The sequence below is a fragment of the Populus euphratica genome, unplaced genomic scaffold (genome assembly GCF_000495115.2).
Source record: "Populus euphratica unplaced genomic scaffold, PopEup_1.0 scaffold8.1, whole genome shotgun sequence".
Taxonomy (NCBI): domain Eukaryota; kingdom Viridiplantae; phylum Streptophyta; class Magnoliopsida; order Malpighiales; family Salicaceae; genus Populus; species Populus euphratica.
In genome coordinates this window covers 2,792,092-2,806,665 of record NW_011499855.1, presented here as the reverse complement: position 1 = coordinate 2,806,665, position 14,574 = coordinate 2,792,092, and the positions used below count along the sequence as shown (strand labels likewise).

At 35.6% G+C, this 14,574-nt stretch overlaps 2 protein-coding genes across 2 annotated transcripts; both read right to left on the bottom strand.

Moving 5' to 3' along the window:
• Positions 1 to 2,298: 2,298 nt before the first annotated feature.
• On the bottom strand, positions 2,299 to 5,343 carry LOC105123107 (uncharacterized). The gene is made up of 7 exons (XM_011022595.1): positions 5,096 to 5,343; positions 4,446 to 4,617; positions 4,176 to 4,225; positions 3,606 to 3,906; positions 3,163 to 3,351; positions 2,876 to 3,058; positions 2,299 to 2,722 (listed from the first exon to the last, which is right to left on the bottom strand). The coding sequence occupies exons 1-7, from the start codon at positions 5,263 to 5,265 to the stop codon at positions 2,477 to 2,479; spliced, it is 1,311 nt and encodes a 436-aa protein (XP_011020897.1). The 5' UTR covers positions 5,266 to 5,343; the 3' UTR covers positions 2,299 to 2,476.
• A 5,446-nt stretch (positions 5,344 to 10,789) lies between these two features.
• On the bottom strand, positions 10,790 to 14,350 carry LOC105123108 (probable beta-1,4-xylosyltransferase IRX10). Its single transcript, XM_011022596.1, has 4 exons — positions 14,107 to 14,350; positions 13,056 to 13,444; positions 11,861 to 12,102; positions 10,790 to 11,438 (listed from the first exon to the last, which is right to left on the bottom strand). The coding sequence occupies exons 1-4, from the start codon at positions 14,201 to 14,203 to the stop codon at positions 10,925 to 10,927; spliced, it is 1,242 nt and encodes a 413-aa protein (XP_011020898.1). The 5' UTR covers positions 14,204 to 14,350; the 3' UTR covers positions 10,790 to 10,924.
• Between the last annotated feature and the right edge of the window lie 224 nt (positions 14,351 to 14,574).

The window sequence follows — 14,574 nt, the reverse complement described above, 5'->3', positions numbered from 1 at the left end:
ACGTTCTATCCAAAAATACCAACAAAAAATATATTTAATTATTTACAAAGATTATCTTTAAAAAAACCCTTATAATATTAATATTACAATTTTATCATTAAACTAATATTAAAATTTGTTATTAAATAAAAAAAAACCCTGGCCATTACCCTAGTTGCCTATGCTCTTCCTCTAAATACCAAACCTCGCTGATGTTAATCGATTCCTGGAGAAGCAAAAGAATCATGACTAGATGAAATTGAATCAACACACAAACTCACGTAACTATCCCTGGCTTCAAATTTGCGACTTCGGGTCCAATCAAACAACAACGTTGAGTTAAGGATGAGATTAAGGATTATCTCCTGCAATGATGGCGGGAAACCAACCATATTTAGGATGAAAAGGGGAACGGTCCGTAATTGCTGACACAACTTATAGTTTCCGAGATTACTTGAGAATATCTTAAACATTCTATTTAATACTTCTGCCTACAGTACTGTACTGTCTGTCTATAGCAAAATGTCTTGCAACATCTGGATTGCTTCAAGGTCTTTAACTTTACTGTTGTCTTTCTCCCAATTTTCATCAGCAACTCAATCTAAAGATGACCTGCGACTTCTGCTGTGGCGAGTGTAAGAAGATCTGGAACTTTTGCCTCTAGACCATGATGTAGATTCAGCAGGACCAGATTGAGATAGATTAACAAGAACATCAAGCTACCTAGACAATGCGTGTGATAATTGAGCTCGTGAGGGTTTTGTTTTTTAATGTTAAATCATGTCTGTGTTCATCATTCATTGCATGAGAACCATCTGCTGTACCATCAAAGGCAGGACAAAACCAATGCAAACTGCACGAGGAACTGATAGCCATGGCATTGTGTATATCTTCCCTGAGCCTGACATCATCAGCTCCTACGATTCAAAATTGTACAGAAAAAAAAGTAGCAGTGACATACTTCTGACAAGTTTAAAGCTCAAAATGATTTGAATTCCAGATCATTATGGAAACATAACTTAAATATCTTTTACGTCTCATTTTAACAGTCAGGACCACGTAATTTTGATCCATTGATCTTATGCAATTCAAGAAGTAAAACTGATGGCCAAATTACCTTGTCTATATGACAATTCCACGCATTCAAGCGACAAGCCCACGATGCTCATGGTGTAGGCAGAATCAACACGTGAACTGAGAAAGCCTCGTCTACCTCTCCTCGGGTTAGCATCAAGGCAAGATTGATGCTTATAGCCTTCGTGCCAAGCAAAGACGTCCAAAAACATCAACAGCTTCTTCTTCTATAAGATCTGCTGTGGATGAAAGAGCCGCTCCTAGTCCGACAACTAGAGCCAGAACCAAGGATGGCACGAATCGCTCGAAAGCAAAGATTGGCCAGGAGCGGACTAATGCCTCCTTTTCTCATTATGGCATGAAAACGCTTCGATGCCTGATTTCACAAGCATTTCTCACAATGAATGATTTTTTTTTAGAAAGAAATCAAGTTCTAGAGAGGGGAGAGGAAAATTTAAAAAATAAAAATAAAAAGAAAGGAGTCATTACCCTCTTCTTCTTGCCAAGAATTGACGCGTTGATTAAATCGGAAGCCATGGTTACCACTGCAAAATTTGTGGATTTGACAAACCCCTAATCTGTTTTAATAGGGAGGGATGGGAATTTGTTTTCTGAAGAGAGAGAAAGGAAGCCAATTCGTGGATTTGGAAAAACACTAAAGCATTCCGAAATTTTACATTCCAGGCCAAATGAGGCAAGTAAACTTGGCGTAGAAATTAAAGGGATGGCCCCAGAATGGCGGCAAGCAACTTTTGCTCTTATCAGGAAATAACAATTAAAGCATTCAGGCCTGTTCATGGATAGATAATAAGTCGAATTAACCTAACCCTTGCTGATGCCGTAATGCGAGTAAAATTTGGATAGGAGGAGTTCGATGGAATTGTAGAAAAGGGAACATATAATTTAACAGAGGACAAAGGCAGATAGAGATTAAAGAGAGGGTTTTTTTTTGGTTCTCGAATCAGAAAGAAAATTTAATCATCATTTCTCATACCGTTTTCAAGGAGGAACGATTATATTCAAAGGCTGACCATACTGCTTAAGCCATCTAAATTGCCAATGGAACTCTTGGCCCAATGAAGCAGCTGTAAAGTATCTGTGCCTTGGACGCTAGGCCCAATGTCAATATGACGCACGAGGAGTGATACTTTCACCTGTATTAATCCCAGTTCCTATCATGATCCGGCAGTATGGTCAATATATTTACAGGTCAACAACTTGATGATTTATGCTAGACCAACCACATTCCCACAATATAAAGAGATCAAAGCAATTGTTGATAAAAATCTCTTGGCGTAATCAGAATCTTATGATACATCATTAACTTCTTACACAACACTCACCACCATGGGCTTTTTCTACGGCAAGATTGACACCCGCTTTTATTACATTGAATTCATCCTGATAGGCAGATCATAAAGGCTTACAGGCTAACAAGTTTCAGAGAATTTGCCTTCTCTTGCAGGGTATCAAGCAGACTATCAAAGCTCTTCTTGAAAGAATCCACTCCTTCAACTTCAAGCTGATTGCCCACGTAGCCCCAATCAATTCCCAACTTCTCAAGTGCGTTGTAGATTCCTTCGGCTTCAGAGACATTTGAGTCGATTGTCCTTGCAACACTTCCATGGTCAATAAATGCTTGGAGAGCTTGGTCAGGCATGGTTGAGACCTACCATAAGACACAACGGAGAAATGTTAAATAATAAATTAAAGTTCAAACTATGAATAATCCTCGTGAACTTGATATCATTGCCAGAGATATCATGAAGAGCAATCCACATAAATCCAACAGACAGGCTTCTGAGATAACAAGATGGCTTACAGTGTCAGGTCCAATGAGGGGAGCAACGTATAAGGTGTCTGGGTAGGCAGGGTTCTTGACGCTGGTTGATGCCCACAGCAACCTCTGCTTCTTAGCACCTTTTTTCACCAAAGCCTCCCATCTTGGACCAGAGAATTTCTTTTGGTAGAGCTTGTATGCTAGGGCTGCTTGAGCCACCGCAGCCTATAACAAAAAATTCATGAACGAGATTTTACAAACTAGGTTACAGATTCACTGGAGTATAATGAGAATTATCGGAACAAGAATTAGAATTTGGAGCTGGCTACCTTTCCTCGTATATCAAGGGCTTCAGGGGTTCCGATCTTTTCCAGCATTTTGTCAATGAGAGTGTCCACCCTGCTGACAAAGAAGGAAGCAACACTTGTAACTCTGGAGAGATCACTTAGTCCAGATGCCTCAAGGCCATCCAAGTAGGCATCAATGACTGCTTCGTATCTTGTGAGAGAGAATATCAGCTGTGCAGACAGAAAAAAGGAGAACAGTCATAATCTGATTTAATGAAAGAGCCACTTGTTAAAACTACATAATCATTTAAGATTACTTTTCCCAAAATTGTTTAACCACGACTGACTACAACTAGCAGGTCATTAGGATCAGTTCATCGGTATGATCATGGAAGAAGACACATCGCACGCACATCATTTACAGTGAACAAATCATTAGTCATCACGATGCCTAAGCCAAGAAAGAATGCGCAGAAAGAACTTACAGTCACATTGACACTGATGCCAAGCGAAATAACTTCCTTGATTGAGGGGATGCAAGGAGCAGTAGCAGGGATTTTAATGTACACATTGGGGCGATCAACCACTTTATGAAGCCACTTGGCAGCCTCAACAGTCCCTTGAGTGTCATCAGCTAATCTAGGAGACACTTCAACAGAAACATAGCCATCACCACCATCTGTCTGATCATAAATTGACTCAAAAAGTTTGCATGCATCTTGTATGTCCTTTACCACAAGTTCCCAGTAAGCAGTTTCAATGTCTTTTCCTGATTGCACAAGTTCCCTGAAGGTATCAACAGTATAAAATCAGAGTAGAAAAACATGAAGACTAAAATGATCAGCTTGACAATCTTAAAATTCTGACTCGAAAACCAACATCCGAGTTTCGAACCAAAAGAGCCTGTAATAATTGGGAGACTCGGAAGAGATGCATGAACTTCATTTTGTTTTCCCACTTGGCAAATCAAATAAATTTCACATGCATCAGACACCATCAAAAAACAATTAATTGATTCTGAATAATAACAATTATTTGTAACAGATTGCATTCACCTGAATTGGTCATTGTAAGCATTTGAAGATGATATTGCCTTCTGGAAAATCTGCAGTCGTATATTTTGAACAGCTTATTATACAGGACCAAAGGCTAGTGAAGAAAAACCACAAGAAGTGTTCCAGACACACTTTCATATTAATTCCGCCATTTATTTTCAACCTCATCCACTGAACTTTCTTTAGCTTAATTCAAAAGAAGTCATTTTTTTTATACAGTTTAGACAAGTTTTGCATAAAAAATTTGATAGAAAAGATAATGGTTATTACCGCTGGGTTGCTTGTGACGCCTCTAACTCCACTCTCGATCAGAGGAATCAGGTCCGTCACAGGCCTGCAGAGGTTGTCATACCATGGACTCTGCCCCTCCCGTTCATAAAGATCATGAAGAGTGGTTCTCTTTATTGGGCTACCATTTCCACTGGATTGAGAACACCTGACACTGTGATAAGATCTCGTTAAATGGAAACTGAGCAGGGTCCATAATCATCAAAAGAGAAAAGGAGAGAGATTGAATAACCAGCAACAACCATGCATACAATATAACCCGATCCTTTCTTATTTAAGCATCAGATCGAAGACCAAGAAATTCCATATCGCAATATTAGAACATATCGACAATGTATTATTTAAGCATCAGTTCCAGCATCACTTTGTACATGTTAGTACTTCTTGGCTTAAATAACAGACGGATCCCTGGAAGATGAATTAAGCAAGGTATAATAAAGCATATGAAACTAGGAACTGTGTCATGAATTCATAAGAAACCAAAAATCAGAAAGTTGACCATCGACATATAAAAAGATCAGAAGGTGAAACCAAGCAAATACATGAGAGCTAGGGTGATCACCGCCAAATAAACCCAGATGAAAAAGGAAAGATCATGAAGAGAACATAAATAATGAAGTAAAAATACTTACACCAAGGAGGTCCTGGGGGAAGGTTGGGTGTTTGTCAAGGACAGCCTAACTTTGGAGAGAGAGGTTTTGGTACTGAAACCGAGGAAGACTTTAGGCAAGGAAGAAGATCTAGAAGGAGCTGAGAGGGAGGCTGCGGGGCTTGGATTTGAGAGCTTTGAAATGGTAGCCATGGTGATTCAGGGAGGGAGAGAGGCAGAGAGGGTTGTGTTGGTTGGTGGGTTGGCGAGGAGAGGGGGAGATTAAGAAGAGTTTTAGTACTTCTGATAGAGCAATACTATTTCAGGAGACACGATACGATACGAAACGAAACGATAAAAACGATGGGAAATTGGATGACCGTCTTTTTGTCTCTAATTTGACGGGGCAGGTGGGAAGAAAAGAGTATACTGACGTCGCTATTTCTCATTTTGTTGTCATCGTATTAGTAGAGGTGGGGGTGCCGCCTCTTGAGATCTGAGGCATTTGTTTTTGCTGAATTGTTTTTTAAAAAACATTATTTTTTGTATTAGTATATGAGGGCCTAAAACTATAAAAAAAAGTTAATTTTAAATATAAAAAATGTATAAAATATTGTTTATAACATAATTGCGAACACAGCTATATTCAACTAAAAGTCATTCTTTACACATTGGCTGTACAATTGAAGTTGAAAAGAAGATACAAAATTGTTGTTCGAATCATGAAAGTCTCCAATTGAGTTTAATTGGCTTGGTTAGCATAACAACTGTATTAGAAAAAAATTAGTATCACAAACAAACATGTTCGGCAGCAGCTTCAAAGTTTTGGGACGCCGAAGAAGTTTGGACTGGTATATATTTGCGATTACCACCCGGTAAAATTAACATCAACACCAACAAAACTACTGGATGAAGGCGGATTTTTTATAGTGCTTTATTCTTCATATATTTCTTAAAAAATCGATCCTCAAACATTTTTTAATTTTTGATTTCATCCTTTTCAAACTAGTTCCATGACATAAAGTTTTCGATTGAATTAGAAATATAAAATTTAAAGTGAAAGAACCACAACATAAAACATCAACAAAATACATTATTAATCTCAAAGTTTTACAAAAATTTATTTTTAAGCCATACAAAGAAGAGAGAAGTTTACTTAGAAATAACAAAGTAGTCGTTGAGCCACAATATAACCATTAAAAAAGGATTTTTATGTTAATTAATCCCTTTTTTTGAAAGAAGTTCAGTTAAGGTGATTTTTCTCTTTAAATATGATAGGAAAAACAAATTAGATTAGGTTTTGATTTTATTTTTTTAGTTAATTTTTGGTTTTTAAGTAATCCTAAGATATTTTGGTATTGTTTGGTGGTTTATATGGGTTTTTATAATATTTTTAAAGTATTTTTAGATAATATAAATAAAAAGTAAATTTATAAGGCAATCTAAAAACACACACACACACACACATATATATATATATATATATATATATATATATATATATATAGAGAGAGAGAGAGAGAGAGAGAGAGCACATGTTGTTTGCTTCTAAGGCAAAAAAAAATATTAAAAAAAAAGTATAAATCCAAGCTTGCACGCGAACTTCAGCTTTTTTAATCAAAACTAAGTCATCGACCTAACATAATATTTATATTTTTAATATAAAAATTAAAAAGAATAATTAATTTGAATTATTATAAATTTGTTGAGTTCTTAAATTAATTAAAAATATATTTTAGATACTATTGTATTCAATTTTTACACTATTTTTGAATAAGAGTGTAACAATATTTTATAATATTAGAAATTTGTTATAGCTCCTCGTTATTTTTTAAATGTTATCTTATTGCTGGCCTAATTTGTAGATTTAGTAAGTTGGCTTTGATAGATTTAGATCAATTAAAGATATTATTATTTTAATATTTAAAAAAAAATTAATTAGTATATATTTAAATTTTATTTCATAATCAAAATATCACTTGTAAATAAAAAATAAATTAATAATATCTATATATATTTTTTGATGTTTAGAAAAAATTTTGTTCAACTCATAATTAATAAACTCAAATTTATCAGGTTCAAAACCCTCAATAGCTAAAAAAAATATGTTTATGCAATGCGTAAACGTAACGATCATAACCCATATGCAGCATGTCTAGGTTTATTTTCCACTCTTAACAAGTTTGGACAACTTGTTTGGTTAAGATTGGACAACTTGTTTGTTCCAGTACTCACTGAATAATTTTTCAGAATCTCCATACAGATTTGTTAATATTTTATATTGATTTAATCCATATTAATATTAATATAATACAATTCAAAATAAAACCCAAATAAAATGACTCCACAACCTTTAATCTTCACAAAATAATAATAATAATAATAATAATAAGATTTATAAACTATAAATACTTTTAGAATCTTTTAAATTCAAGGTTCATAATATCTTAATTCTTTGTATTGTTATTATACATATTTTTAAATTTAATATTTTTAAACTCTTTTTTTCCCTATAAAATTATACACAATCATCCAACGTATATAAAAAGATCCTTTTGTATTTATCAACCACCTTAAGTATAAGCTACCAGGCATTTCAACAAGGAAAAATAAATCATATAATTAAAATTAAAAAATTAACTAATTATTTAACACCATTTCCTTTTAATCTAGTTAGATTTTTTTGGTCCTCTTCCGCAAACAAAGCACTAACTAATTATCTAATAAATCACTAATAATTATTGTCATTAATAGTTGGAATCGAGAAGCAGATTTGAGAGCCAACGCCTGCTCAACCAAGAGGTCAATTGGCACTTTGTGTTCTCTTTTTTTTGTGGTAACACCAGCCAGCCAACACGCGAGCAAAAACTTTGCGACTTCTTTCACCTACCCCCAGATTTTGTTACTCGTCAGTAATACATTTAAATTAGTTTTTTAAGACTCAAGCATCCCTCTTCCTCTTGCTTTTGTTCTTGGTGTGTTTAAATGATAAAAATCTTGAATTTTTTCTTGAAAGAAATATATATACAAGGAAGATTAGAGTGAAATCTTGACAGCGATTATTTATGCGGTGTGATGGTAGGTAAAACCAGAATCCCATTATTTTGATCATTGTTTGTAGTTAGGGTCAAGATAGGATGGTGGGACAACTACCTTCAACTTGGCCTGTCCTCGTCAGATTAGAAAAGTTACTTAACCTTTCTAATCTGACCATTGTTATAGCTCAAAGGATACCGTCCACCATTCCTTGCTTGCTTGCTTCATAAACCATCGAAGAGGGTCGCTAGCTGTAAGATCAATTGCTGACGAGAAAAGGAGCGAGTAATACCCCCCTCCCCTGATCACAGCTGGATGATCAAAACCGAGTAAAGAATACAGAAAAAAAACTATATTCTTCGGAGATGCATTAGTTGCAGATATTATTCTCTCACAGTTCGATCATTTTCTACTCATGATAATGAGCTAAGCAACTGTGTTTATTGTGTTAAACTGGAAGAAGTCACGTCACATGGTAGCTCCAATTCGAAGAAAAGACAACGACACCGCACCCAGGTTTTGAATTTATTGTTTTTTTTTTCTTTTCTGGCCAGGATCACTGCCTCCTCCAAGATTTGAGACAGACAAGTCGATAACCATGGCACAGGAAGTTCTTGTCCCTTCGTGGGTTGTTGGGGTCAAAATGGGTATAAGACTGCTGTATCCGAAAGCAACTTCTTATTTTAGGTGGTCTTTGTGTATTTTACAAAAACAAAATAGATATAAAATTATCTTTTAAGATGTAAATTTAAATTTAAATTTTTTTATAACAATATTATAATTTAAATAATCAAAAGTATAAATTTAATTTTTATTCATTAAATTAAATATTTTAACCCGAGATAATAATATATTACTCATATTTATAACATTGGAGAGATATGTTATATGTTAAAAAATCATTTCAATCTAATAACTTAAATTATTGAATGAAATTTAATAATTTAATTTGTATTATTCTTTAATATACTTTCTTTTAAATAAAAGTTTTTTGAGCTTGAAATTTATACAGATTCATATTATTTTATATTTAATTTTTATCAAATAAATAAAGATAATAAGATTCGAATTCTTGACTGCTTGGTCATCAAAATTTTGATACCATATTAAAAATTCATATCAACTCAATAACTTAAATTATTAAATAAAGTTTTAAAATATAATTTATATTATCTTTTAATATTGTAAAGTAAAATAAAATTATCCATAAACGTGAACTCATCTTAAATTTTTAAATAATTTTATTGAAGATTTCAATATTGGTTCAAGAGGTTATCTCTAAACCCTTATTTGAAAAAATAGTTAAGAGGGGAGGGAATCTTGGGATTTATGCACGTTCATTCTTTTTCTTTTTCTTTCAAATTTTTATTGGTTATACAGTATAACTTATAACCCTCATTTACTCACACCATCTAACTAGATATCATTACAATAATATATTTAGTATTGTAATACAAGTTATTTTTTAAAAAGTAAAACACATCAAAAAGTAGAAGTTACCTCATTCTCAAATACTTCTTTAAAAATAATGATCATGAAGTAATTAGTTTCTTCTTTAAAAAGTAGAAACTGCTATTCTTGCACGTTATATATATAGGCAGCTCCTTTTAAAATCCCATCATAATATATGACACCACAATGTATAAATTCTTCAATAATGTTAATTATCTTCAGTTAGGTGGATTTGCTGTGGCTGATTCTCTTGCAAAACAAGCCTCTATTCTCTCAAGTCTCAGCTGTTTTGGTAGCTTGGATGATATCAGAGTTCCCCTCTTGTTTCTGTCTTGGTAGCGGAATTCGTTTTGTGCGCCCTCGAGGGCTCGGATTGGTGGGCGCTAGACCAAGCCCATCCATATGTATAGTGGGCTCATGAAGGCCCTGGACCGAACCCACCTTTGAATGGTTGGGTTCGGGTTTGAGCCCAACCATTTAAGCTGCTGTCAGTTCTAATGTCTGTGGGAATATTAATGAAGCTGAAGTTAACAGGATGTTGCCACGTGGATTGTGCTCTGACAATGGAAGCAGGTCTGATCATCAAGACAGCAATGGTTGATCAAATGGTGCTAACTGCTAAAGGAGATGAGCTTACTATGGCAATTATTTCAATAGAAACTGGTGTACAAAATAAGCGTCCAGGAGAGTTAGTTATGATGATGTGGACAAATTAGTTAGTTCTGTTAGCCTTGGCGGGAAAGTTGGTTGAGAAGCAGTTATCGGGTGCTCTGTATACAGGCTAAAACATTGTATTGATTTCTCTCGATTCTATTCCTATAAAATACTCAAAATTCTCTCTGTTTTCGTTCTTGCATTTGCATTACAGTTTCTGCACACAATGAGCATGATTGATTGATAACTGTTTGTTTGAAATTGCGGTTCAAACAAAACAAAGATTGGTAAAATTTTATTTTTTAAATTTTATTTTTAAATATTTTTAGATAATTTTAATAGGCAAAGATTAAAAATAAATTTTGAAAAATAAAAATATATATATACGTGTATATTATTTTGATATATTTTTTTAACAAAAAAAACACTTTAAAAATTAATTACTAACACACTCTTAGATACCCCCTTGAATTATAGCAGATTCTTTAGCTCATTTACTTGATTTCTCTGATGGAAACTGGGAATCGTTCATGAATGCCCTAACAAAAAGACTAAAAATGACACGAAAACTCAAGTGTGTCCGGGGAAATATGAAGCTATTTAATGCGAACTATGTCCCAGATGTACATGTAAAATTGAATTATCTCTACAAAATTTCAAAGCGAAGTTTACATTCCTTGGATTCTCTTGCGGGATTAGATGAAACATCAGATACCTTCTGACACTTCTCTTACCAAGGTTTCAGGTCCCCAGCTGGTCCTGCTGTCCAATTCAAAACCTTCTGACCAGGTTTCAAGTAAACAGTCCTGTCATGTGGCAACTTACGAGCCAACCCATTTAGTATTTGGTGGAAAGCATCACCAGGTTGTGCTGGCTGTGGGAATAACATTGCACGTTTCATGGAAGGGTTTGCAAGAAGCCTTTGTTTCCTTAAAATCACCTCTGGTGGTATAGATGTCAGGAATGTGTCCAGGTGAGGGACATCTTCCTCTGCTACAAACACTCCAATCTCCTCCCATGGGATAGCATCGGCAAATGGTAAAACAATATCATCTGCTATAATTACAGGAATGCATCCGAATACCACTGCTTCGACCAGTCTAGGACTCCATGGGGCCCAACCGAGTGGGCACAAGCAAAATATAGCTCGTTGCATGTCTTCATAATATGTTGTTGGATGATCAGTGGAGATGTCAAAGAGTGGATTGTTTTTGAAATTCTCCCAAACTGCAGCCCTTGCTCCTCTGTCAGTCAAACAAAAAGGTTAACTAACTAATAAAAGCCCAGCAGCCTCACAGGAGCCACACAAGATGTCGTAGCCAGCAGATTCGCAACAAGATCATCCACAAATTCTTAGATACAGACTACAAAGTCTCAAAGCACATAATTATCAGAGGACAGAGGTCTCTTGAATCTGAAATTCACCAAAAGTCAAAGCTCACAGGAGGAATTGAGGCAAAATGGGATCCTACTTTGCTCCTAGAGGGTTTCATGGCTGTTTAATAATCATAGTTCGTAAAATCTGTACTTCATTACTTAAAAGATCAGACACTGTGTTATCTATTATTCCATGAGAGTATTGTTTCCCGGTCTTGACTATAAAACAAACTATATTAGGTTAGGCATATTGAAATTCATTCCTTTCGGAAGATGAGCACAAGCATACCTTGCATAATAACCACCTTCTGGGTCATTATTTACATCATAAAACAATCCGCGGAAGTAAACAAAAATTGACCGCGGAGTATCAAGGGGAATCTGGTGGGCCTGCATCTTTTGAGGAGGAGCATACGGAGGAATTGTAATTGACCCCTCTTTCAAGCACACATGGTTTCGCTGCCCAAAAGTTTGAACTAAAGTAGCCCGCCGGAGTAGTGGAAGGATGCCCCGCTCAATGGCTTTCTCTTCCTACAGTGTTTGAGCGAAAATAAACCATGATAAATCAGTCACAGCTGGTACAAATTGTTTGCTAGATTAATGCAAATTAGAGGATCAAAAAATTCATATCACTAAGGAGGTCTTGATTTTAAATGGCTCCAGCGGGGAATCAGATTGAAGTTACTAAACCCATAAAACCTTTTTGACATGTCTATGATGCATGGAAGCAGAAACGATTTAGATGAGTAATAAAATCTTAGTTCTGTTGGAATGTTCAGTTAAAACTGATAACGTCATCGAGCTTCATTTATCATAAGCATTACCAATCCCCCCACTAGGAGGATTGATAGCATTGGGTGGATTGGTGGCCGGCCTGTTTGGCCAGCAGAAGAGAGAGTCGGGTTTTACCCGCCCAAAAAACCAAAAGAAAAATGGTTGTAGCAGCAAGGGCGTAGAAAAAACTGCAAGCTACAGCCCTTTTTGAAACAACTGAGAAGGCAGGGCCATGTCTGACAATATGGTCGTACTTGTTATAGAAATATTAGAGAGTCTAGCAGTCACCCGGTAAATGTAGAACATGAGTGTTTAACAGTTTTAAAGTTAAATCTTCTTTTTTTCTTCTCCCCATTTCCAGGTCCAATAATGAATTAAGAAAATTTAAAGGTGCACGTTCTTGAGTTTACATTAGCATTAACCATGTTTTATCAAGGCCCTTCGAGCACAAACTCAAAAGTCAAAATCTAATCACCCATGAAACCAAGCCACGCTTATCAAAATCTCCATACCTAACTAGGCTACCAAGGGCAAAATCTCAATGAGACTACAGGATCAGTGCCTAAGGAAACTGGGAAGTCGCACTGAAAAGGACAGAAGATGTTTAACTTAAGCATGCAGAATGTAGCTTGATGACATCAAGATACTTTTGTTCTTTCAAAATGGGGCAAGATATGGTTACTAGACCCAGCAGCATTTAACAGTCCTACCTGATAGTGGAAGCAGGCTCCAAAGTCATGGGGCACAACAAAGAAGTGATCAGCCCCTTCTGTACGATTCCAGTAAGGCCAATTGGAGGAGATAAGCTGTATTGCACTTCTCGTCATCCTTGGAGAATTGAAGGGCAACGGCAAGCCAGTAGGTGTGAGGTCACAAGTGGGGTATATAGGGGTATAAAACCAATCTGCTTCGTCTGGATTAAGGGTTCGGACTGGGCTGGATAAGAGAAATCTATGCATGAAAATTTCAGCAGCAAACATATGAGTGAGACATCTGGGGTCCTTCTGCAGCAATTTCTTGTTGTATTTACTAGGAAGCTCATAAACGAAGACCTTCAATCTTCCCACTGGATCATCTTCCAACACATCCCCAGCACTTCCTGCATTGTTGAAACCCAAAGTGCATTTTGTTAGTCATATCATACTCACGGCCAACATAACAAACAGCTCAAGAGAAATTAGACTAATTTAACAATTCTGTAGGGCTCATTTTTGCTGAAAGATGAAAAAAATCATCCAAGGATAGATATCAACATCTTGTAAAAGGTTTCTTGAGCATTTTCAGAAGCAAAGACAATGCATTCACTGGCAGGCACTATGTTTATGATAGGGCCATTACGGTTCATAAAGCATGAAAAACCGGGAGAATTAGGCGAACGTGTCCTTTAACTCCAAATTAAAAGGGAAACAATCCATATTACCGTTGCACTGAACTAAGTATGAACAAATTCCCAGAAGCTCCAAGAATTAATTTGCACAAAGCTAAAACCAAATGTGTTGGAACTTGTACTCTTTATGTCCAAATCCATTCTGATTCTGTACTAGCATGAGCACAGAAACCCCCATTCTCTATATTGCAATCTTGCAAAACTTCAAGTTGAAAGATCAAACTAAAACTAAAGCATCGTAAGAAAGCAACAGCAAACAATCAAACAAAACAAAATGAAGTCTAACAAAAACAAATAAAACCTAACCTACAAAAAATGAAAACCGCTTAAATTCCAATATAAAGTGAGACATGAAGTAGATAAAAGAATTGCACCTGAAATCCTCTCTGTGCGTAGTCTTTGATCAGCATTTTTTCCATCACCAAAACCGAAAACAATAACCACAACAAAAAACCACAAGCACACCCTCATTTTTCCAACCCCTGGCCCAAAATCTCGACTAAAAACCGAAATGGGTCTTCAGGGTGAGTCCAAAAAATAAGCAAAATGTAATGTTTATGAAGAGTCTATGGTTGATAAGTCATATTGATGAGTAGTTGAGGAGTTTACTTAGAGTTTGGGTTATGGGACTGAATATGAAAAAAAAGGAGAAGAAGGGTCGTTTCTTCAGGTAAAGATTGAAAGGGAAAGAAGCAGAGAAGAATTTGCTTGAAGAAACAGAGAAAGACAGCATTTTTTTTTTATTTCTTTTGACATGTAAATGCAGCAGACAACAAATCTTGCAGTATATTTGTGGGTTAAGTGAAAGCTTTGGTTGTTTTGCCGGTTTGATGACAGGTCTA